The sequence below is a fragment of the Sinohyriopsis cumingii genome, chromosome 9 (genome assembly GCF_028554795.1).
Source record: "Sinohyriopsis cumingii isolate HCF-2022 chromosome 9, ASM2855479v2, whole genome shotgun sequence".
Classification (NCBI taxonomy): domain Eukaryota; kingdom Metazoa; phylum Mollusca; class Bivalvia; order Unionida; family Unionidae; genus Sinohyriopsis; species Sinohyriopsis cumingii.
This window is the reverse complement of record NC_142969.1, coordinates 39,800,373-39,826,504: the sequence shown is the minus strand read 5'-3', so window position 1 is coordinate 39,826,504 and position 26,132 is coordinate 39,800,373. Positions and strand designations below refer to the sequence as shown.

Below are 26,132 nucleotides of genomic sequence, written 5' to 3'. Positions count from 1 at the left end.
AGACTTCTAATTTCCCCATAATTAAGGTCACTACTTACACAAACATACCTCATGGCAAATTATGTAAGCAAGAGCAAAATGATCATAATTAGCTTATTTTCATACTTAACATTAATGTGAATGTACCATTTTATTCAGAACATCATACATAATTATATGAAAATAAAAAAAATAATTGCAAACATTTTTATATTTGTTTTAAGGTGGCACTCTACAGTTTCGTATTTTGCATTGGGTTAGGATTTTAAAGAAAAAGAATTTCCCCGGCTTTCCTCACTGGTTATACTGGCTATTTAAAAAGGACCTTGTATATCTTAGGTATAATTAAAAGAACCTTTAATTCCCTTTATTTTGATGTATGATTGATGGGTGTACTATGGGTTATAGAGTATACAGCTTCGCCTTACTTCAAATGTGAACCTTTCAAAAAAGTGCTAGCTCTACTTGGTCATTTTCACTTCCTGAACTTCAGAGGTAAATTGTATAAAAAAGAGCTGATAACTTTTTTTACATTTTACATATTTGGTAATTCATTCATTGCACTTTCAGAAGCTGGCATTGTCTAGTCTGGCAAAATTCATTTTCCCTATTTTAATAGCTGCTATGTATGGTGTACTTTAGACTAATTCAGGCTCAATTTTTAACACAAGGGAGCAGTCATTTTATTTAGCAGTGTGCTTAAATCATGTAAAATTTCCCAAAGTACAATATCCAAAAGTAATATCATCCACATTACATTAATGTAGCATAGAGGTATGCCAACACTCTCTCCACTGTGCATGTTTTAAATGCAAACTACTTCACCTTACATACGTCACTCTCTCAAAAGTACATATTATCTGGTGAGCACACCCAAAGCAATGGTGTCAGAAAAAGAAAGAAACACAAACCCTAATCTAGAGAAAATGTCCTCAAAGCAATAACAACCACAAATCTCTGAACCATGCAATATAGGTTATGATGACCTAATTACTTCTCATGAAACATTTACATACCAGGTCATGTGACTATAAAAACAATAGTGTTTGAGAAAATGTGTGAAATACAAACCCTAACCTAAGTATTGATTTCAGACTGACGGAAGGAATTAGTACAATCTTTTCAGCAATCCTGTATTTAAAAGTAGGGCTAATTTTTTTTTAAATAACAGAAGAGAAAAAATGGCAAAAATTGGAATGGGAATATTTTTTAAGGAAAAATAGAATGAAATTTACATAAATTGCTTTAAAAAATAAAATATTTACTTGACTTAGCATCGTAAACTTTAATAAATGTATGATTTAACTTACATACTGGCTGTTCTTTATAGTCCAATTATTGCTATAAATTTAAACATCAGCTATATTAAGAAATTTCTAAAACATTAAAAGTTGACTGCTATAGTAAACTTTGTTTAAATAAAAGTAATTTAAAATGCAAAAGAGATATCAAACTTTGTCGGATACATAGACACACAACAAGAAATGTACATTTGGAAGGCCTTTGTCTTGAGTGTCTAACTTCTGAGCAACAAGCAAAAAAAAATTCTGGGATCAATAACTAGTAATAATAGTTACCATTACTGATTTCTGCCAACCTTAAGTAGCAATGATCTTCGAAAATAGCTAAAACAATTTATTCATCAAGAATTTATTAGCAAATGTGTGCATCACTGATTTCAATTATTATCTAAGTTAGCCAAGTAAAAAATATATTTTTATACCTCAATGTACAGAAAAACATCCAAAACTTGAGTTACCTTTTCTGTTGCACATCAAACAGTGTAACAGTTTCACTATCCTTCAGAAGAAGACATCCAGTTCCAGCATAGAAAATGTCTTCACAGTTAGGGGCTTGCACCTTCTTTGTAATCTCATTTTTCAAGTTCTTCACCACAATCTGCATACCGAGAAAATACATGTGGACAATTTTATTTAGAATTCTAAAGCATAATTATTAATTTTTCATTAACATTTATTTAACACTTGAAAAATTGTTTATGCTCACAAGCCATAACCAATAAAAACCTGAGTTATGACCTTTTGACCTTGGAACAAACATAACAATGATATTAACTTGTTTACTGGTAAACAACAAAATAACAAGTTATGTCAAAATCAGTTTGTATATTTACAAGTCATTGTATTCTTAAGCACAGTGAAGAACAAAACTGCAAGCAGGAAAGGTGATTTTATCAAGTACATATGAATTTCAAACTTGTTTACAACAGGGCATCCATTCTGGCAGTTAGATAAGTGCAATTTTAAATTAAAACTATTAGTGAAAAAGGTGTTTTAGTGAAACCTCAGTATCAATATCATCATTCTTTCAAGATTTTTTAAAATATATTTATCCAGCATACAACTAAAGTCCAACTGCAAACAACATAGACCCTGGTCTACCATCACATATTCCAGCAAGTCAGTTATCTATGTTGATTGTTCCACTGATTACTTTTATGCAGCTGCATAGACCCAGATCTGCTGGTGCATTATCAGATGGCAGATCTGAGTCTGTGCAGTTTGCAGATGTACTGAACTTATAAGCAAGTATATATGGCATTTCACCCGAATCCCATAAGGGCGAATCCCAAAAAAAAACGTATAGCTTGATGATTAGGGTTTTAGATTCAAATATTGTCTACACATTAGCTGATACTGTTGGCCCATAGAGATTGTGATGAACAACTACCTTGGTTGATGTAGTATGTTTTTAGACATTCTAGTCGGGCTAACCTCTGGCCTTTCATGCCCAGTTTGATAAATCTGTATTGTTATTTTGAGGTGAAAGCTACTGTGTCACCTAAATACAATTTTGTTTAAAAATTTGTTTCCAGCTGTCATTTTCATCTTGTCAAAAACTGATATTGCAAATGTTGCTATAGTGAGAGATCATTATAAAAGCATTGTAACAGGGCTCTATATAATTATACTGTACATACCGAGTGGGTTCTGTCCAGCACAGCAAATCTGTTCCTGGCCACCCAGACAGCTGTCAAACCTGAGGACCTCTTTCCCTCAGGGGCTGAAATGGACATCAGAACTCCCATCAACAAGTCTTACACAATGGCAGTAAATGAGAATCCCATACAGAATCATGTTATGTCTGTCAAAAACATCTCTATCCACAGAAATCATTTTGTCTGTCAAATACATCTTCTCTATAATTATGTCTATCTAAAACATATCCCACCTAATCATTTTGTGTCCATCAAAAATATCTGCTCACCAAATCATGCTGTGTCTATCCAAAACATCTCCCACCAAATCATGATGTGTCTATCCAAAACATCTCCCACCAAATCATGCTGTGTCTATCTAAAACATCTCCCACCGAATCATGCTGTGTCTATCCAAAACATCTCCCACCAAATCATGCTGTGTCTATCCAATAAATCTCCCACCGAATCATGATGTGTTCATCAAAAACATCTCTCCTACTGAATCATATTACATCTGTCAAATAAATCTCCCCCAGCCTCGAATCATGCTAAATGTGTTAAAATCATCTCCACAGTTTTGTTATATCTGTCAAAAGTATCTCTCCCACAGAATCATCAGAGATGCTCCAAGGATTTATTCACATGGACAGACTTCCCCCTGGTCACAAAAATAAGGGGGGATATGATGTATGTTTAAATGGAACAGCCCTGAGGTACATGTTATGCTCTTTTATTTAAAAGCATGTATCTCAATGTAAAAACATCTTGCAATCTTAATATCTTGTCAAATAAAAGCTGCTCTACTGGTCTGATCTGAACAATTCACACAATAAGGCATTAGGATGACATTTGCTTTCCTTGTCAAATAAAGTGTGCAATTCTTTTAAAATCAATATCATTCCATATTAAACATATGTGATGTCATTGTTGTTCCTTGTCAGTTTCAGGAGGGTATTACACCTTAAGCTCTTTGGGGTGCACTCTGCCCTCCTTAAATCTCAAGAGGTTTAATAAACAGTACATGATATCATTCAACATGCACATTTGGGGGTATCACCTTGGCATCATTAACTCCCACATATGTATTGTGTGATAAATAGCACATAACAGGTGTATACATATCAACCCCTGGCGAAGAAAAAGTAATCCAAGTGGACAAAAAGAGTCATCCAAGCAGAAAAAAGAGTAGCCCACATATAACAGGATAAAAATTCAATCAGCATATGTACAAAATGATTTATTTATCCCTCTGGACTTTTAACATCAGTTAAAGCTTCAAGTTTTTATATATAACACTTTGAGCTTTAAAAAGCAACAGACTCTCATACTGCATTTCAAAACACTTTGTACCAGCTGAAATGATTTGCACACCAGTAGAGGACTAAGTGCTGGGTTACAGAGCCTGGATCTGAATTCAGTTTTATTTTTGTTAACAATACTGAACAATCTCTCACAGTCAGCATTAGAATGGCAAAGAACCAATATTCTTTTCATAACCTGACAATGAGGAAATTTATATCTTAAAGTTATTAGGTATTTTAGCTGGGAAATAAGATGAAAAATATCAACTCTATCTGCATGAAGTACACTGTCAGGTAGAGTGCCAATCTGATACTTCAGGAGTTCTTCTTCTAATGTATCAGCAGCCTTTCCTGCAGCATGGTGCATCATATGACAGATAACCTGATATGTACAATGATGGAGACATTTTTCAAAATATAAAATGCAAATCCTTTATGAATTCCAGTCATCAGTGATGCCATATCTTCTGAAAACCCCCATACAGTTTTGCCAACTTATGTATATTCAAAGCATTATCAAGCATATGAAAAATGTTTCCTCCAGTGGAATCTACTGTTAATTCTGGTAATAAAAGAAGAGCATGTTATAAAAGTCTCTAACAAAGACTGGGTACAACTTTTTGTCACAATCACACACCTGTCTGTTGCAATACTAGATGGCCCAATTTTCATGGTTTCTGCAATTTTAAGTGAAGTACCTTCGCTAAACACCTAACAATATTAGATGATTTTGTTCTTGCACATGCATATTATCTGCAATTTTGGAATCAGGAATTGTCCGTCTGAACAAAGGACCAATGTAATCTTCTACCGCTAGGAGTAGTCTGTGTTCTATTAAGAACTTGGTAGATAATGCATCTGCATTTATCAAATTTGTGTCCACAATTTAGTTCTGCTGTAAATAAGAAACTACCTTAGTACTGGAGTTAGTAAAACATGCTAATTCAAGGTTTCTTTGTTTTATCACCATGACCAATATTAAAATCCTTTCCATGCAGCCTGCAAGGGGCGTGAAGCTGCCTTAGAATGGAATGTGGTATTGTGTAATTCATGTATTCATCTCTCAATTGGTTTTTCATCTTTCCTAATCCATCTGTGAAATTATTTTTAAAATATTTTTGCCCTAATACACGCATCGAACAGAATAAATCTGGCTTGACTTTTACCTACATACTGGTTCTGTACCAAATATGAATTAGAACAAAAGAATCTGCGAGCAAAGATTAAAAGTTAGAAAACCAGTCTGTTCTCTCCTAACTAAGACATACAGCTGCCATAAATAGAAACCGAGGTCAAAAATTGAAAGTAGAAACCAGCATGTTTCTTGGAAATAGTGCAACCGTTATAAAGAAATTTAATACTGTTAAAAAAGTGCATGCAAGTCTTCGGACAAGCATACTCAGATGTCAGTTACATAGAAGCCATCTGTTCTAGAATACAATCTGTGGGATTAATGGGATGTTAATAAAAATGAGAAAATAAATTATCATTGTTTTTTAGAGGGGGATATAACAAAAATGCGTAATCTGAGTACAGTTAAGTGTAAGGAGTAATTTTGTGAAAAAAAGCGTAATGATTACACCAAAAGTGTAATGGTTGGCATGTATGCAGGTGTGATTCATGAAAAACACAAATACAATTTGTGCCTGTATTTATTTCTTTTTATAAAACACCCTCTAAGGCTTACAAGAATACTTGCTTGTCTTAAGCACAGTTACCATATTTTACCCTCCCTTCCTGATGTTTGAATCACATGTACTCATCACAAAGTCTGTACTATGAAAATTTCAAAAGTGATATGAATTTTGATTAGGACTTACCATCTGGATTCTTGGCATCAGAGTCTTTTGGTATGGTGTACAGATCATAAACGCTGTTCTCAACATTGCTTGTTCTCTGAAAAACAACAACATAGTGAAAAAGCAATACATAAAATAACACTAAAATCAAGACAACTGCTCTTGGAATTGTATAAAATGGCAGCTGAAGAGAGCTGTCTGCTTAATGCCACTGTTGCTGTAACAATTACCATATGCACTCACTTAAAAGTCAGGTACAACCACAAACAACAAAGGCCAAGATCTGCCAATATATAATGTATCAGCTCATCAGGGAGTATGTTGCTTGGTCTACTGATTAGTTTACATTATGTGATATGACTGGAAATTGTTAAAGCTATGTTAAAATCCAAGATGCATACTCCCACAAAATTTCATGATTCAAGGTATCAGCTAAATGCACAAAATATCAAATGTTGACCTCTTTTGTTGGTCACAGTGACCTCTTTTGTTGTATTGCTTTGGTACTAATAGAGATTCATAACATGTCTGAGAAGATAAATCATTGTCCTACTAATTTCATGATGCATGGTTCCCATACTTTTTCTAAATATAAATTTCCAGGTCTTTTCCAGGATGAAATTAATTTTTTCAAGGATAACATATGACCATTACCGAATGGAATTAAAGAACATTTTGGATTATAAAACATGCATTTTCCAAATCTGAAGATATTTCTCTTTCAAGACTCTCCAAAACATATGTTATACAAGATGATCATGTATAAAACCACAAAATGAGTCACACGAAACAAATCTTACACTATATTCCTAGAAACTGGCATTTAAAGCCATTTCAATGTACAGATCACAAATCCTAACTTTACTTTGCTAACCTGCATTATGTTGCTACGTGGAAACAACATGAGTATAAATTATTTTGTTTCCTTTCAAACCTTTAATTCTAAACAATTCTAGACCAACATATGTGCATGTTATACAAGGTAAACATTTCCTATCATAGTATGAAAAAAACACAATAAATGCAAAGTATTAGAATCTTATCTGGTAACGAAAAAAGTTTAACCCTGAATTTATGTGTGCCAATAAAATCTCAAACAAGATTTTTCAACCAACCTAAACTCCTTAAGATGATTTGGTTAAAAATTCCATCATTTAAAGGCATTTACAAAAGGGTTGATATAAATTTTGACAAAAGACCTTCAAAATTATATATTGTTGTATAAACAAGGACCGAAAATGTCTATAAAATCATCTTGTCTTCTTGTAGTTCAATAAACCAGTCCCCAAACCTGTATTGATAAATGGGTTCTTATAGTTTCTTAATATATAATAAAAGGGATGAAAATTTCCCATTTCTCCTGCATTCTATTTAAGATGTGAAACCAATACTTCTAGCTACATGTCACTGTGTAATAGTTTCGCACCAAAGTTCTGCTCAGAGATTCAACATTTTCTAATCCAGGTTTCCTCCGAATATTCCAACCCCATTTTTCACATTTGGACATTTAGGTTCAGAGCAATTACAAATAAAAAATTTGGAATCTGCCACCACTGTAAGATAGCTTACCAGTGGGCCTAGCAAATTTAAACTATGTTATAACGACTTATACCGGCATGAAATTAATAAGAAAATTATTTATTTTCTCCAAAATGGCAACTGTTTTATTCGTTATGTCTTTAACCTGCTGACAGACTAGATGAAACTCATCATAGATGAAACCTGGCCTGGTACTTGCCATTTGCATTAAGTCACATGACTTTGCAACTCTCAAACAACGACACTGGAAGTCCAGTACTCACGTGATATCAAACTCATTTTTAATGTTGTTGTACAAAATTTCAATGAAATTAAATGAAAGTCTGATTCCGTTTGTAAAAACCAGAAAGAAAATATAATTCTCAGCATATTTATTTTGAGAACTACAAGAAACTTGGCCAGTCTGATTCATCAAGCTGAGTAGTCTGGATCCCTGCTTCATATGCTCCCTGTGTAAGAGAGCACATGTCAACGTGATAGTCACGTGATACAACAAAACTCAGGAAGCAGGAGAATTTGGTATTCTTTTGTTCTTGTATTTTTATTTCAACCAGTATACTACTTTCATTTAATATTTTTTTCTACAATATTTGAAAATGACTGTTGTGAGATTCTGTGTGTTCGTGTGACTAGCAATCAAAATCGCTAGTAACAGCTCAAATTTCATCAACAAATTAGTTTTATCATCTTTCAGCAGATTAAAGATGTAATGATATTAATACTTGTAATTTCTGAGAAAATAAATAATTTTCATATCAATTTTATGCAGGTGTAACTCGATTTAACAACGTTTAAGTTTGCTGGCCCATCCGATAAGCAGCTATTCTTTAACGCCACCATGTTCTCTTCTTATGATGCTGGACTGGTTTTCATACCTTCCATATAAAAAAAAGATACGGATATCGATCTATCTCTGAAACAAAAAGTATACGAGACAAATCTAATCCACTGAACGTTTGGATTGTCTAAACAAATATATTTACGGCAAGCACTCAAATGATCCATACTGCAACCTCCTAATATTCTAGTTAGAACTCTATAAATGTTATCTCATGATCAGTTCAGTTACGACTCAATTATGTAATTGTTTCGAGCGTCAAGTTGTGGAGGAAAATACCCATTTTTTTCCAACTTCTGTCAACAATTGCAAAATTCAAGGACTTTTCTCAGTCGGGAATAAAATAATCATTTCTCCCGACTTTTTCCCAGTAGCATGGGAACCCTGATGCTGGTAGAGCTCAATGTAAGGTTATTTAGATTTGTCAGACCAGTTAGTAAGTGGTTAACTGATATGGTATTGTTTCAAGAAATACCAATTTTTCCATAGGCAATGAGTTCTAAGGGTAGAAATGGTTAGAGGAAATTCAACCTAAAGACCGTGAAACAGACTTGTAAACTTGTCTAACTGTTACTGTAGTACCATAATACCAATATCCACAATAAGATCAAATATTCCATCGTGAAACATTCGGCATCATGGAAACATTATTTTGTTGTTGTGAAAACCCACATGGTACTTAAACTGCTATAATGAGATCTTCTCACACTGCTTTAACCACCACACAATGGGTATTGCCTTAAACTGTTTGTCTATGGAGTATGGCACATAACGGCCAGTGTGAATGAGGTATTTGTCTTTTTCTTTTCAAGTTACTTGTTTTTCTCCAGATGACGAGGCTCAAAAAAATGTCTGCTGAATCATTAGTCATTGTTTTTTTTAGTAAACTTGCAGTGAGTATTTCAGGTAACCTTGGTGGTTTTCTAAAGCAAGATGTATAATTCTTTATTATGAATGTGATATTTAAGAAAAAAGTGTAAAAGACCAGTTACGATTCAGTAAGACAATCATTACAGTCCAAGACACATTTCAATCTACCTATATGCTATGTACCAATGCTGATATGCTTTTATTTTTTCCGCAATCCATTAAAAATAATTCTCAAGTAAACATTGTCACATCTTATTTCTAAACCCTATCACTGGATTCACTCCTTTCCATTTACTTCATGGGAATGCAATTAATAATTTGTGATAATAACCAATTTGCTTAGCTATTATCTTTTTATACCTGACTTGACTACCAGTGCACCACCTTTGATACTGGTTCAGTCTTTGCACTAAAAAGGTCATGTGACTGGTCTGTGATGATGGAGACTACTGGTAGGTTATATTTCTGTTACTTCCACTACCAGCGCAGTAGGTGTGGCACATATTAATTTTCACACAAAAGGACACACAAAAGCTAAAAGAGATTTTTTTATAAAAAAATTACCCTGTACCTTGTACTTGGATAGCCCCAAGTTAATCTCGCTAAAAAATATCAGTGACAAAGTTTGCAGACATAAATCAGTAAATTCCTTGATATCATTCAGTGAAATGAAAAACACCCTCAATAAACTTGTGTCACATTTTTGTTCAGACTGAAAGGTCCTTTTAAACAATGAACAGAATCAAAAGTGTGTTGCAGAAGAGGCTGTTAAAGCGGGACCTTGTAACCATCAGCACAGCAGGACTTTGACTTCAATATGACAGTAATGAGATATATGGGATGGGAAAGAGATTTATTAATCACACTGAAAGACTGTAAATAGTTTTGGCATTAACACCTAAAACAACTTAGGCAAGTAAAGAATACCTTGCAAATACCTTCTTTAATATTTCAGTTTTCACCTCCACTTTGATGATGATAATGCACATTATTTCTGAGAACATTTTGTGATGCTGATGCATGCTTACCCCAATGTTATTAAAATTTCCTGGGAAGATCAATGCTTTGGAGGCAAAACAAGGCGACAACACTGTGCTTTAGCATAAAGGATTTGTAATGTATGTGTTGTAAATAGCTTGAAATTTACAAATAACCAAGTTTCTTATAACTCTGAAACAATGACAATACAATCACACATAAATTTCAACCAAGAAACCATCCAAGCTTTTCCAACGTCCTTGAATAGTTTTATAAGGATCCTACATACTACATTTGGTATTTTGCGGATCAGTTCAATAGTTTTCCAATATACTACTTTAATGTCTAAACAGCCCATTTCAGTAATGTCAAAACAGAATGGATGTCAATATGTCTAATTGTCTTCATTGGTGAACAAATGGGGCCAAAAAAAATCCATGTTGGGACTTTGGGTCTATTTCAGCAATTAAATTTTTTGTTTCAGTACATTATGACTCTACGCTGCTTTGTTTCCTCTCTTCATTAGATACAGCATTCACCATGCCGAGTGCTTAAGTGAATTAGTAGGTGATAATCTTTTACTTGAAAATACTGCAGGTACTAAGTTCTATGAAATGTCATGATGACATGACATCTGTACCATAGTTTACATTATTACAGTGTACTCACAGTCATCAGAAGCACGGAATTTTCTGCTGGATTGTAAGACATGCTGTACACTGGACTTTTGGATCCACTGGAATAAAAAGTTACGCTTTGTACAATCAGATCTAAAATTAAAGGATGATTATTTATGATCCCACCTTTAAATTATATGCATGAATTTGCATTAGAAGGGGAGATAATCTGTGCATTCCTAGGTGGATTCTCTTTTACCTCCTTGGTCCATGCCCCTAGAGTCATAATCTAGAAACTATTTAGATTCTCACCCAAGGCCGCTGTGGTGACTCAGTTGTTAAGGCATTGAACATGTGACCTGAATGATGCAAATTTGAGTTCCACCATCAGATCTGTGTGGACTGACTACTGAATATCCAGTGATTTTATTTTAAGATAAGGGGTTCATTGCTCTTAGTAATGTTGTAAAATGTTTCAAAAGGAATGCATACTGAGGTTATTATGGGGTTTTTGTTATAAAAAATGCTAAAAATTACTATACATACACTGAAAACGCTATGCGACTAATAGCAATAAATATACTAAATCCTTAAAAAATGCACAATAATGTGATAACATATGACAAATATTTCTGGCACTTTACTGTCAACCCTATTAGGCTTGCTTCAATATATTCAAGAATTACAACTAAAGTGATCAAGATTTTAGCAATAACTCCACGCGAACCAGTAAATCTAAAAGCAAAATGGTTTCTTCCCCATTATCAGATATGTAAAGAAACTGACACTTCATTGCATTTACTCGTTTGCCTCAGAGACATGTTTACTTCTTCAGCCAAGTGGTTACATTGCATTATTAGTCAATTCCTGCACAGGTGTTTCCTAAGTAAACAACTGTTGCTTCAAGCTTTCTCTAGCTTTTGTATCTAATGGCATATCAGCATTATTTGATCAATACTGGATAGTGATACCATGGTACATCAGTATCATTTATCATATATTCAATACTGATGGAGCATCAGTATAATCTGTTCTATATTGAATGGCAATACTGATGGAGCATCAGTATAATCTGTTCTATATTGAATGGCAATACTGATGGAGCATCAGTATAATTTGTTCTATATTGAATGGCAATACTGATGGAGCATCAGTATAATTTGTTCTATATTGAATGTCAATACTGATTGAGCATCAGTATAATTTGTTCTATATTGAATGGCAATACTGATGGAGCATCAGTATAATTTGTTCAATATTGAATGGCAATACTGATGGAGCATCAGTATAATTTGTTATATACTGAATGGCAATACTGATGGTGCATCAGTATAATTTGTTCTATATTGAATGGCAATACTGATGGAGCATCAGTATGATTTGTTCAATACTGAATGGCAATACTGATGGAGCATTAGTATAATTTGTTCTATATTGAATGGCAATACTGATGGAGCATCAGTATAATTTGTTCAATATTGAATGGCAATACTGATGAAGCATCAGTATAATTTGTTCAATAATGAATGTCAATACTGATGGAGCATCCATATAATTTGTTCAATATTGAATGTCAATACTGAATGGCAATACTGATGGAGCATCAGTATAATTTGTTCAATACTGAATGGCAATACTGATGGAGCATCAGTATAATTTGTTCAATATTGAATGGCAATACTGATGGTGCATCAGTATAATTTGTTCAATACTGAATGGCAATACTGATGGAGCATCAGTATAATGTTATACACTGAATGGCAATACTGATGATGCATCAGTATAATTTGTTCTATATTGAATGGCAATACTGATGGAGCATCATTATAATTTGTTCAATACTGAATGGCAATACTGATAGAGTATCAGTGTAATTTGTTCAATACTGAATGGCAATACTGATGGTGCATCAGTATAATTTGTTCAATACTGAATGGCAATACTGATGGAGCATCAGTATAATTTGTTATATACTGAATGGCAATACTGATGGTGCATCAGTATAATTTGTTCTATATTGAATGGCAATACTGATGGAGCATCAGTATAATTTGTTCAATACTGAATGGCAATACTAATGGCACATCAGTATAATTTGTTCTATATTGAATGGCAATACTAATGGCACATCAATATAATTTGTTCTATATTGAATGGCAATACTAATGGCACATCAATATAATTTGTTCAATACTAAATGGCAATACTGAGGCCACATCAGTATAATTTGTTCAATACTGATTGGCACTACTGATGGCACATCAGTATAACTTGTCCTATACTGAATGGCAATACTGATGGCACATCAGTATAACTTGTCCTATATTGAATGGCAATACTGATGGCACATCAGTAAAATTTGTCAATACTGAATGGTGATGCTGATGGCACACCGGCATTTTTTTCAATACTGAATTGTGACACTGATGGTACATCAGCATTATTTGTTCAATACTGAATGGCACATCAACACCATTTGTTCAATACTGAATGGCAATACTGATGGAGCATCAGGATAATTTGTTCAATACTGAATGGCAATACTAATGGCACATCAGTATAATTTGTTCTATATTGAATGGCAATACTAATGGCACATCAATATAATTTATTCTATAATGAATGGCAATACTAATGGCACATCAATATAACTTTTTCAGTACTAAATGGCACTACTGAAGGCACATCAGTATAACTTGTCCTATATCGAATGGTAATACTGATGGCACATTAGTAAAATTTGTCAATACTGAATGGTGATGCTGACGGCACACCAGCATTTTTTTTTCAATACTGAATTGTGATACTGATGGTACATCAGCATTATTTGTTCAATACTGATTGCAATACTGATGGCACATAAGGACAATTTGTTCTATACTGAATGGTGATATTGATGGAACATCAACAGCGTTTGTTTAAAGGCACACATGCTAGGCCACTGTGTGTCACAATTGGTCAAATTCTGTTCAGCAGATTTTGGAATTAAAGTAGAAATGCTGCTTTTTATACTTTTATTAACAGCAGCCATTTCGATTGCAGAACATTTCTATAAATCTGAAAGCATTCCAAGTTATGACATTTTCTGTCAAATTTGATAAAAGTCTATATGACATTTTCTGTCAAAATTGATAAAAGTCTATTCAATGACATTTTTTTAACAAGTTGTTACAGATTTTCTATTTTTAATAACAGCAGCTGTATCTGATTGCAGACTGGCATCATTCATAAAAACTGCCAAAATGATTTCTGTAAAATTTGGTCAAATACTGTTCCATACTTATTGTTATTATACTGTTCTATACTTTTTGTTATTATGAACTTCTGAGAGACTGACATACATAAGGTGAAGTTGTTTGCATTTAAAACATGCACAGTGGAGAGAATGTTGGCATAGCTCTAAGTTACTGTGATGTAATGTGGCTGACATTTCTTCAGATATGGTGCTTTTGGAAACTGTACATGATGTAAGCACACTGCTAACTAAAATGACACCTCCCTTGCGCTCAGAAGATCAGCCTGAATTAGTCTAAAGTACATTATCATTAGCAGCTATTTAAACAGGGAAAATGAATTTTGCCAGACTAGACAATACCAGCTTCTGAAGTGCAAGAAATGAATTATGAAATATATAAAATATTTAAAAAAAAGTTATCTGCTCTTTTTTTAATACAATCTACCTCTAAGTTCAGGAAGTGAAAATGACCAAGTGGAGCAAACAGTGTTTTTAAATGTGAACATCTGGAGTAAGGCCAAGCTGCATCCTATATAACCCATATTACACCCATACACCAAAGTAAAGGGAATTAAAGGTTCTTTGAACAATACCTTAGATATACAAGGTCTTTTTTAAATAGACAGTCTAACCAATGAGGAAACCCAGGGAAATTCTTTTTCTTAAAAATTCTAACCCTATGAAAATATGAAACTGTATTGCACCACCTTAAACCATTTTCCATTTTTTTAGTAATGGTGGCCATATTTAATGGTGAATATAATTTGCATATGTTTGAAATCTCTTACAATTATCAGATTGCTTTCACAAGTTTGATAAATTTTTGCTCTGCAATTTCTGAGAAGTTATATCAAGTTTTGCTTACTTCATGCCAAGATGCTTTGCATCAAATTTGGTAAAAGCCTGCTGAGGAGTTTTTGAGACATTGTTTACAAGTTAAAACAAAATGGTAGATAACTGCCTTTCACAAGGACGAACAGGCAGCTGACCTAGGCTGGTGTGGTTAGGTTTTGAACCTGCAACTCTTGGATGACAAAACACCATCATATATAAACTGTGGTAAGGCAACCAATAAACTGGTTGTGAAGGTCAATTGTGAAATACACTGATGTCAATAGGGAAAAGTAGCGACAACATTTTGGAATATATTGATGTCAGTAGTGACAATCATTGGAATAAACTGATGTCAGTAGTGACAATGCTTTGAATATATTGAAATCAGTAATCTTTGGAAAATACTAATGTCAACAGGGAAAAGCAGTGACAATGTTCTGAATATATTGATGTCAGTAGTGACAATGCTTTGAATATATTGAAATCAGCAGTGACAATCTTTGGAACATACTGATGTCAATAGGGAAAACAGTGACAATGTTTTGAATATTGAAGTTGATTGGGAAAGGCAATGACAATGTTTGGAATATACTGAAATCAATGGAGAAATGTGGTAACAATGTTAGCCACTTTTACACACAGTTTTAAGTTACAGAAAAGGGGCATATTATTTTTCTATAGAGTTGAAAACTGTTATAGGAGCTAGTTCCATGTTTTCATCTTGAGATTTTTCCCTTCCCTGACACAAAGCATAATGGAATATCTGAAGATGCAACCAATCAATCACTAAAGTAAAAGCCCTGAACTGGATTGTAGCTATACCTTCTGAAACATGTGTGAATGACCAAATTGCAGCTTATTAATATCTAAGTTTTTCTAATCAATATAAAATTATTTTCCTGGTGAAACCACAATTTCAAAGATTATTGTAGAACAAAAGAATTAAAATTTGATAAAATAAAAACTTACCCTCGAAGCTGCATGACTGGTTGGTCCTTGGAGTTGGTAAAGTCCAGTTTTCTGAGGAAGCGATCCTTTATGTAGAACAGAACATTGTTGTGTACAGCATAAGCTGGTCGTTCTCTCTCCAGCTTGAAGACAATCATGCCACTGTCATGGCCAGCAGCGAACAGGTTCAGAGTTGGGTGAGCAGCTATAACCCAGAACCGATCATGCTCACGTCGGAAAGTCTGCACACCAGTGCTACATAAAATGAAAGCAATATTGAAGTTGCGATTATAGTTCTGCCAGCATACCATAGAAAGTGTGAGACATTTGTATACTTACTAGATATGAAAATGTGCTGTCAAAATGCCATATGGTGGTATACTTTAGCACTGTTTTAGTGGTCTCTGAGTTAGGTCAAGAAAAATATTCAGCCAAATTTACCACTGTAACTTCTCTTGATTCACAATTTTTAATAGACCCCCAACACCTTTATGAACCCCAATAATACATTTCAAAGGCATTTCTTCAGCAAGTGCATTGTCATCTAAAATCTTACTGTTTATCATCTCAGCATTCACTGTTCAGGTATTTTTCTGCATTTAACCCTTTACCTCATGCAAGTGCCTTTAGATGCCTCTACTCCATTTGCATGCAAGCACCTTTTTACGCCTCTACTCCATTTGCATGCAAGCGTCTTTTGACGCCTCTACTCCATTTGCATGCAAGCGCCTTTTGACGTCTCTACTCCATTCGCATGCAAGCACCTTTTGACACCTGCTGTAAACATTAGCCATTTTAAGTGGGTTTTCGTACCGCCACCTTTGGGGAAAACCCCCTATTAGATACTACATTCATTTCTGCGAATGACCATTATGTCAGATCACGTGGTCACTGTTTATGCTCTGGTCAAAATCTGCTATTTAAAGTAACTGGGTCATAATCTCCACTCTCCAAAATGGAGGTCGCAGAGTTCATTCAGTACTTACGAAATGTTCACAATTAGAATCACAGCTATGAAAGCTTGAATAACATAGGTAAAGGCTCTGATATTGATGTAGGCAGCAACTGACCTAGTGATGTAGATGCGGACAAAAATCTTGTAAATTTCGAGAATAAGAAATGGCAGCTATGGTTGGTCATGTGACTTCACTGACTTGATGTCAACGAGTTCTCTCAAGATTTTAAAAAACAATAAAAAATTCTTCCGTGAGAAATAATTACACAGCTATAATAATGGGACTTTAGTCTTAAATTTTTCCACACATAATAGATGTGTACCAAAAATGTAAAATGGTTAAAATTGCTTTTAAACGTAACATACGCTATACTGCTTCACATTTAACAGGCAGGCTTATGCGTATGGAGTAGAATAGGTAACAGGTGTTCTATTTATAGTGCACTGCACTGGGTAACTTTGCTCTATGAGGTAAAGGGTTAAGCTAGAAGTCATCATTTATCGTCTCAACATTTAACATTCATGACTCTCTTTTGTGTTTGTTTCTTTTTCGTAGATTTGTGTTGTTTATCATTTACTGTCTCATCATTTACCATTCATGCAATGGGTTATGTTTTAACTACAAAATCTTCACGTGTTCTTTCTCATTTGTAATTTCAGCAACACATCTTTTCTTAAAAGTCTAAAGTCATTTATAAATGCTGAGAATACAAATGTTATCATGGAATGTGACCTGTACTTATTTCTCTGGTCATTAATGAACCTGCCAAATGATTCTTTAAATTTCCATTGTTTTGTGTGGATTTCAATTATGTTATATAAATGAAAAAAGCCACATGCAAGCTTTTCATGTCTACTTACTCTCGGCAACTGTCATCTTCTGATGTTTTGAGTGTGTCCATTGGTGGTGGTGTGGAATGCATAGAAGACAGCATAATACACGATTTCAAGTTTGTTTTTTTAAGTAAAAAAAATTAAAAAATGCATTTTGCATATGTGTAGTTGGCAATTCAATTTTTTACACACGAGATGCAAATAGCAAGTGTTTTCTAGGTGTCTCTGAATCAGGACCAGCACAAGCTATGTGAAAGCAATGTGCTGCACAAAAAACCATTTTCAGTGTGGTGCAAGATGCAATGGAAGTAAATGAAACAAAACCTTTGTTTTTTCCTCATCTGAAGATCTTTTAATTTGGCACATTAAGAATTGTTTTGGTGAAGACTATATTGAAAGAGTGTAGTTGCTATAACAGTATTTTCATCATAACTGCCACCACAGTGGCAGCCATATTGGGAAATCAGATCCACACTGTTATCATTCAAGACCATGTGTATACCAAAAGAAATTTTGTAACGAAAATCTCAGGCTCATATGACCATCCATTCAAGAGAAGTGGCAATATACTGCCCACCATGGTGGCCATGTTGAACATCAAATCAGCACCATTTTCATATATGACCATGAAAATATAATAAAAAGTAATTTAGGTTGATATGATTATCTGTTCAATTTAAGACAATATACATGTCATAGTAAAAGTACCATGCAGATTGTGACCATCTGTGCTGGAGGAATAGCAATAACAACATTAAGAAGCATCTTCACTAGCCAAGGTTTTGATATGATAACCCTATCTACACCTTGGTGTATCATGCAGATTTTTCTGTGCTTCGGGTCTGTGAATTTAATTGGATGCGGTGGCAAGCGACCACATCCAATCAAAATTAAGTTGTTCAAATCTGAACATTATTCCTATATGACCAAGACAAGGGGAGCATATAAATTGAATGGACTGATAAATAAGCAATTTTCCACCACTGGTCCGTGTTTGCAGAAATACCTCACTCAAATACACCTGTAATTGCTTCCCTCTTGTACATAGTCATACTTTCAATGTTAAACTTACAAACTATCCACTTTAGGTCAATTGCCTCCACCATTTTTGGCCAATGTACAATACTACATATTAAGGGAGACAACTCATGAAATCCAATCGATGTCACTAGGACAAAACACCAACATATCTGGTGGATCAGTCAAGGTATAGATAGGGTTATCACATCGGGACCTTGGCTAGCGAAGATGCATTATAAAGATGGTCACCATGTTGTCTTTCAGTTCAGCACCATTTTCATTTATGACAATCTGCATGTCATAAGAAGTCTTTTGGAAGAAACGTGTCAATCTGACCATTCATTCAGAACGCATAGCTCACCTATGGTCACAATGATGGCCACCTTGAATATCAGATCACCACCATTTTCACTGATGACAAACAATGTATTGTAGGAGGAGTTTCAATGTCAATTCAACAATCCATTCAGGAGGAGTAGCTATAAAACATTTTTAAGGATGGCCATCCTGGCAGCCATACTGGATCTAGCTTATTCTTACACTGAAAATGGTTAGAGATTTTACATGTGCTAATTTCTTCTTAGTTACTTCCTTTTGTGTTTGCTTAAGTATTATGTGTGCCCAACTACAATTAAGCAGATTCAGCTCTGCTGTTATAAAATGCATTAACAGAACAGGTTCTGCAATATGTTCTACTAATGACTTCAAGCAATAAGTCTAAACCTTGATCTGCTGCTATAGTATGAGCTGGCAGAACTGGATTTAAACTTCTAACAGTAAGATGCATGTTACAGTTTTTCCTTGTTATAGCATGGTAGTCACCGCATTATATTAAAAACTGATATATACAGAACCACAATATATTGAGAATAACAATATACAGAGCTGTGGTATAGAGGGCACTATCCCAATTTGTTAAATAATGGCATTTTTGAGAAGGAAATGATTTTTGTTGGTGTTATTGTTGTTGTGGGGTTTAACGGCATTTTTCAGCACACGATAGGCTATACATGGTGGCCAGTATTAATGGTGGAGCAAGAACCCGGGAAAACCTTGGAAAGAACCACCAACCCACGATAAGCTACAGGCAAGCTTTCTCACATACCCACATTGGCTGAATCTGAGACTCGAACCTGCGCAGACAGAGGTGAGATGGCAGTGATCTATAACGGAGAGTACTTTAGACCACTTGGCCACTCAAGGCCCCCGAAAAGGAAATGAAGATATAAGACTAAGTTTCATCCTGTTTAATTTTAACCTTTTGTCATGAAGTCCATTGCAGTACCATATTATATCCGACACCATGTTATATAAATGTGTTATGATGGGAGGGGTAGTTGTATATACAGGTCAACATGGTAAATATGTGACATAATATTACCGTTTGCTCATGTCCCATACTCTGATGCTCTTATCTTCTGAGTTACTCAAGATTAGCTCCTGTCTGGGATGAAAAATAACACAAGAAACATTGTTGTAGTGACCTCGACATGTATCCACCTCCCATGCCTTTGATTCTAAAAACAAAAATAAAAAACCATATAATCAGTGATTGTATAGCTCACCTGTATTAAGCTTTTATTAGTCTTTAGCAGTCACTGCAAACATTAACTATCATGCAGAAAATAACTTCAGATGCTAATGTGATTTTTATTGGTATAATGATATTTTGTGGTTTTATAAGTATAATGGTATATTGTGTTACAGATCCAGCCAGTACATGTACCACATTATATTGCCTAGGAACTGGTTTCTATGGCATTTTGAAAGTAGTACATACAAATTTAAAGTTTAGCCGTTCATTTTAATTTCTGTTTTCATTCAATGACTCCTGTTTTTAAAAAAACCTCCAAAAGATGTGTCCGCTGAGAAAATGCTTGAAATGCATGTTGTATATTTCCACTGCATCAAAATGACACAAATAGCAGACAAGGAGCCTTAAGTCTTGTAATGTGCTGATGCCAAATAAAAAGGTAAAATCACTCATTTGGCAGAATTTTTGGCTGAATTTGTCCAAGACAGATGCAAACTAACTGATGACTCCTCGTCCATTCTTTAAGACTCTCTAAACAGATTTAAGACACTTCAGTGAATGAACTGCTGGGTATGGAAAAGATCCGATTTATCCTGGTTAATAAACCGTCTGAGGCCAATCAAAACAGAAATGAGATTTCACATCTCCCATGTTGCTCACTTGTGGTTTTGGAGAATGTCACCCAGGTAGTTTGATATCTGAGTCCAAGATTCTAGTACTGTTTTGGCTTGGTATTTTACAATGCAGCAACATAAGGTATTTAGTGTTGATGCAACTGGAGTAAAATGCTTTGTTAAAGGACACAACTGGTAGCCAAACCAGACTGATCTGATGTGAAGATTCAAACCCGCAAGTCCAGTATGCTAACCAATATTATTGGTTACTGAATCAGCCATGACAGCTCATCATGGCTTTGGTGACTAGGAAGCAACTGAGATTCTGACCAAAAGGGAAAGCACTCAACTTGAATATGGTGTTGCTGTATTTCATGGAAGACATGAATGGGAATGGGAAGGCTTACACAACTTAATGGTTTATCATTTCATTTAGTAGGCATATGTGGTATTGTAAGAACTCAACTTTTATGCAAACTACCTCCTTAATTTTATATGTTGATTTTACCTATTTTACTTTACCCTGATAAAATTTTGTTAAAAACCAGAAAAGGTGTGTTCATAATTCTTTCATATTAGCTAATACAAAACATTTAAACACAATTACTAATCTATCATCTACATTCCACAGATGCTAACACTGCCATGGCATAAGTTCTCATGCACCTGGTACAGATGAGCTATCAACCTGCAATGACTCAACAACCCGCAATGACTCACTGGCACAGCATCTCGGGATGAGTAACTAAACTTACCATTCATTCTCCAGAGTTTGACCTGCCTGTCATCAGCCCCTGACACAATGAGAGGGAGGGTAGGATGAAATGCTGCCCAATTAACACCCCTGTCATGACCCTCCAGCACATGCTTCACCACTGCATCGGACATCCCAAACAGATCTGGCTGGTTGGGGTTGCGAATCTTGTCTTCAATTCCGCTAGGCCCTGGAGATACATTCTTTTTCCTCAGACCTGAAAGTATGCAAAAACCACAGTTCTTATACTCTTTTCTGGCTGAATGCAACAACTGACAGGACACGACTGGTTGACAGGAACCATTTGTAAGAACCATTATTTCATTGCTGCAGATGGCTCCAATTCCAAGCAGATGAATTTTTTTTTACGGCATGCCAACTGATAAGGAACACACAATCTCCTGGCATGTATATGCACATGCTGTCCCCTTCACAAATCATATGTTTATAAATCGGGGTATGTACTGCGCAAGGAAACACAATTAGTACTCTCATCATCGATATCTGCTTGACCTATTGCACCTGAATGGCCACCATGGTGATGAAGCCAATGAACATAGAGTAACAAGATCATAAATATGGACTGATGAATTGTTAGAGCAATAAGGTTTACTACAATATGCAGTCGGTGCCACGAGTGGCCGAGTGGTGTAAAGCACTCTCTGTTATGGATCACTGCCATCTCACCTCTGTCAGCATGGGTTCGAGTCTCAGATTCAGCCAATGTGGGTATGTGAGAAAGCTTGCCAGTAGCTTCTCGTGGGTTGGTGGGTCTTTCTGGGTTTTTCCCAGGTTCTTCCTCCACCATAATACTGGCCACCATATATAACCTTTCATGTGCTGAAAAATGGCATTAAACCCTACAACAACAACAACAACAATAACAACTAAGGGCTATTCCATTAAAAAATATATGATACCAGGGAAGTCACAATTTTAAAAATATATGACAGATTACTCAAATTACCCAAAGATTTTATATGAAAACACCACAAAATTCTAAACTGCATCTTTGGCTGACTATCTTATGTTAAAAGTGTCTTTCCTGGGTCCCATGCATATTTTACTGGAACATCCCTAAACTAATTGCTTTTGTTTCTTTAAATTTTTTATGTGACAACTCTTTAAGTGCAGGTTTTGGCAACATTGAAAACATATTCTAATTCTTGTTTCTTTCTTTTCTGATATCGTTACCTGAAATATCCCACACACGGACAGTCTGATCAAGAGATGCTGATACAATCAAGTCCTCAGAAGCATGAAACGTGGCACACATCACAAAGTGACTATGACCAGCCAACACACTGTAAAATAAATGTGTAAACAATTTTCACTGACACTGTCACACATAAAGGTATTTATCACTACGACCAGCCAACACACTGTAAAATAAAGGTGTAAACAATTTTCACTGTCACACATAAAGGGATTTATCAATATGACCAACCAACACACTCAACAAAAAGGTGTAAACAATTTTCACTGACATTGTCACACATAAAGGTATTTATCACTATGACCAATGAAGAAACTCAACAAAAAGGTGCAAATAATTTTCACAGACATAATCACACAAAGACATTTCTCATTATGACCAGCAAACTCTCAGAAACAGTTTCAACAATTTCCAAAGAGGCAAAGGAATTATTATCACATAATCTTCAAGTTAACAAAAAAATGCCTTACAGATTTATATACACACAAGAAAGACAACAAAATCGTATGCTTGATTAAGAGATTGTAAAGTTATCTTTTTATGTGCATTTCAATTCAACTTTCATTAATGAATAGGAGGCTTTTGTCTGTCCAAATCATTTCTATATTGATTAGTGGAAATGTAATACAACTTAGGGAAATGAAACATCAATAACTCACAATATAATAATAATAATAATAATAATAATAATAATAATAATGAGCTATTGAGCTTCATCCCACTGTGAAATGTTTCCTTGCAGACAACCTCACAAATTCATTTTGGTATTTTTCCCTATCAAAGAAAGCTGATTTTCAAAGAAATTAATGTCTGATAATGAATTCTATCTCTGTTCACTTTTATTATCCAATTATTAGTTTCCTTATCAACTGCATGACTTTTGTCAAGTTGAAATAATGCATGTCAAAACTAACTATACACAAGCAGCAATCAAAATAAAAGACAGAACAAATCCCAGTAAATCCTTTAAAAAAGTCTGACAGTATAAAGACTAGCAGCCAATATAAATGAGGACTTTCAATGGAGTATAAAGACTAGCAGCCAATATAATGAGGACTTTCAATGGAGTATAAAGACTAGCTGCCAATATAAATGAGGACTTTCAATGGAGTTACATGTTCACTGACAGGCCTGCAAGAATAATGCATGGACACATATCTCTGAGGCATAAATGAACAAAAAAGTCTATCTATAATTTGAGCATAGACCTATCTTTCTTGTAAGTGAAAATTTATTCAGGTCTAATTGTAAATCTTTCCTTAAATTCCAGAATGCTATTAAAGCTATAACCAAAAATTTCTCAAAACTATTTTTGAAAAATCTAAGAATTTTATATTTTTGCTATAATAAATATTTTGTTCCCAAAATGAAATTAAACGTCTATAAAGGTTTTATCCACCAACATCAAAGCAACTAAAATGATAAATATCCAGCAAATACGCCTCTTAAGTGAACAAACAAACCACAAAAGTAGTTTCTGACTGGTTGAATGATCGATGTTGTTAGCACATTTCTAGCATCGATTCTTCCTCTCAGGGTATGACAACCATAACACTGAAACTCCCTTTCATCTGGAGAGAGATGTATGAGTACTTGTTTAGTTCAGTTAATGTTTTATCATTTGAGTGACACATGCTCCGCTGGCCTCAAAACAAGAAAAGAATAAAATGCTGTTGATAGCAAGTACTGTTAAGACTGATCATGATAACATGTAATAAATTACAAAATTTACGCATTTCAATTGCTGCTTTCTAAGATTTTCCAAAATCAATAACATGCAGATAAACAACCATTCTTTAATTAATTGATGACACATCACATTTTGTGAGTACAGCTACCCACCATATGCAAGTCCTGGATTGCCAGTTCCAAATCCGGATAGTCTGGTCATCAGAGGCACTCAGGATCCATGGATATTCCTAGTATGGAAAACAGATAAATAAGTAGGTCTGACATCACTTACCAAACATACATTGGTCAATTAAATAAATATAATAACAAGGGATATGCCTTTGGTCAAAAGACAACTATGTCAGGAAAATGTATGTTGAAATTGATGGCACTTGGCATGTTCTGTTTCTTCTCTCAGCAATTTAATCTGCACTATAATGTGAACTGGCACCCTTTCAATGAATGATACAAATATTCATCTTAATATTGTACCTATGACCTGATACAGTAAGCTTATTAAAAAATATTACTAACAAGACCAGCACAAGTATAATTTATAAGTTTTACATCCAGATGCTATGGAATCCACACCACTGCTAGGAAGTCATCCCACTGAACTCTAATTGAGCAAGAAACACTCATACTAAGTGTGATCAAAACTGGCAATTCTATTCCTCCATTGAAAATAGGTTTTCCATATGTAACACCATTTAGAGGTGAACTCTATTAGACAAAATCTTGATAGATCATGTTCTAACATTCTGAGTTTTATCACAACTGGATCAGCTGATCCGGAGAAAAAGTTGAAATTAGGTTTTCCATAGGATTGCTATGGAAGCCACCCCAGAAAACATTTTAATAAAGCAGGTCCTACCAAATATTCCTACCAGATTACATTAAAATTGACTCAGCCATTGCACAGAAGTCAAAAATAGTTTTTTCTACTGATTTCTAAGAAAGCCACATCACTGTTAGTGGTGCACCATGGACATAACTTGATGGACCATCCCTTAGAAACATTCATACCTAATTTCATCACAACTGGTTAAGTCATTTTGGGGAAGAAAAAAAAAACAAACAGATTCTCCATTTTTTTTGGCTGTTGATGATGGAAAAGTCCCATGGAAACAACCTAATAAATAGTTTGGGCACAGCACATCATGCAAAACATGCCTGACTCCAACTGGCCCCAGAATTTTGCAAAGAAGTCGAAAACATCAATGTGAATGAATGACACATCAGACAATGCAAACTGGATGCATGGCAATACCATTATCTTGCCTGGCTATACGGCCAGGTAAAACAAAAAAAGTAAGTACATATTCTAAGCAATACAAGTCAGTAATAAGGACGGCTGGAATACAGCAATTTTTTTTACTGTAGTGATAACTGCATGCTAAAAACAGTAAGACTTAATTGTTTCCCTTTCAGTTTTAATTCAGCAGCCAAAGGTCATATGAGAAATCTGCAAATTGCTTATGTCAATATTATTGTAAAAACAAGATGTCATGTTAGCAGGTGGTATTATTTGATTCTATGTTAAGCAAGTAAGAAATTATTCATTAGTATAGATGAAAACACCTTAATTACTATTGATCACTATTCTTTAGTGAAGATAAACTTGTCAATGATTATGATAATTCATTCTTAGACTA

The 26,132-nt window shown here is 34.6% G+C and overlaps 1 protein-coding gene across 1 annotated transcript in view; it reads right to left on the bottom strand.

The window, feature by feature from the left end:
* The window catches only part of LOC149791599 (coatomer subunit alpha-like), an 86,603-nt gene that overhangs the window by 46,276 nt on the left and 14,195 nt on the right, over positions 1-26,132 (bottom strand). The window contains exons 5-13 of the mRNA XM_089969459.1: positions 24,649-24,725; positions 22,785-22,894; positions 21,592-21,807; positions 20,070-20,205; positions 15,901-16,134; positions 10,915-10,981; positions 6,042-6,117; positions 2,921-3,003; positions 1,739-1,878 (exon numbers count right to left, since the gene is read on the bottom strand). Coding sequence (XP_089825585.1) covers positions 1,739-1,878; positions 2,921-3,003; positions 6,042-6,117; positions 10,915-10,981; positions 15,901-16,134; positions 20,070-20,205; positions 21,592-21,807; positions 22,785-22,894; positions 24,649-24,725 — 1,139 coding nt within the window. The remainder of the gene's footprint in view (positions 1-1,738; positions 1,879-2,920; positions 3,004-6,041; positions 6,118-10,914; positions 10,982-15,900; positions 16,135-20,069; positions 20,206-21,591; positions 21,808-22,784; positions 22,895-24,648; positions 24,726-26,132) is intronic.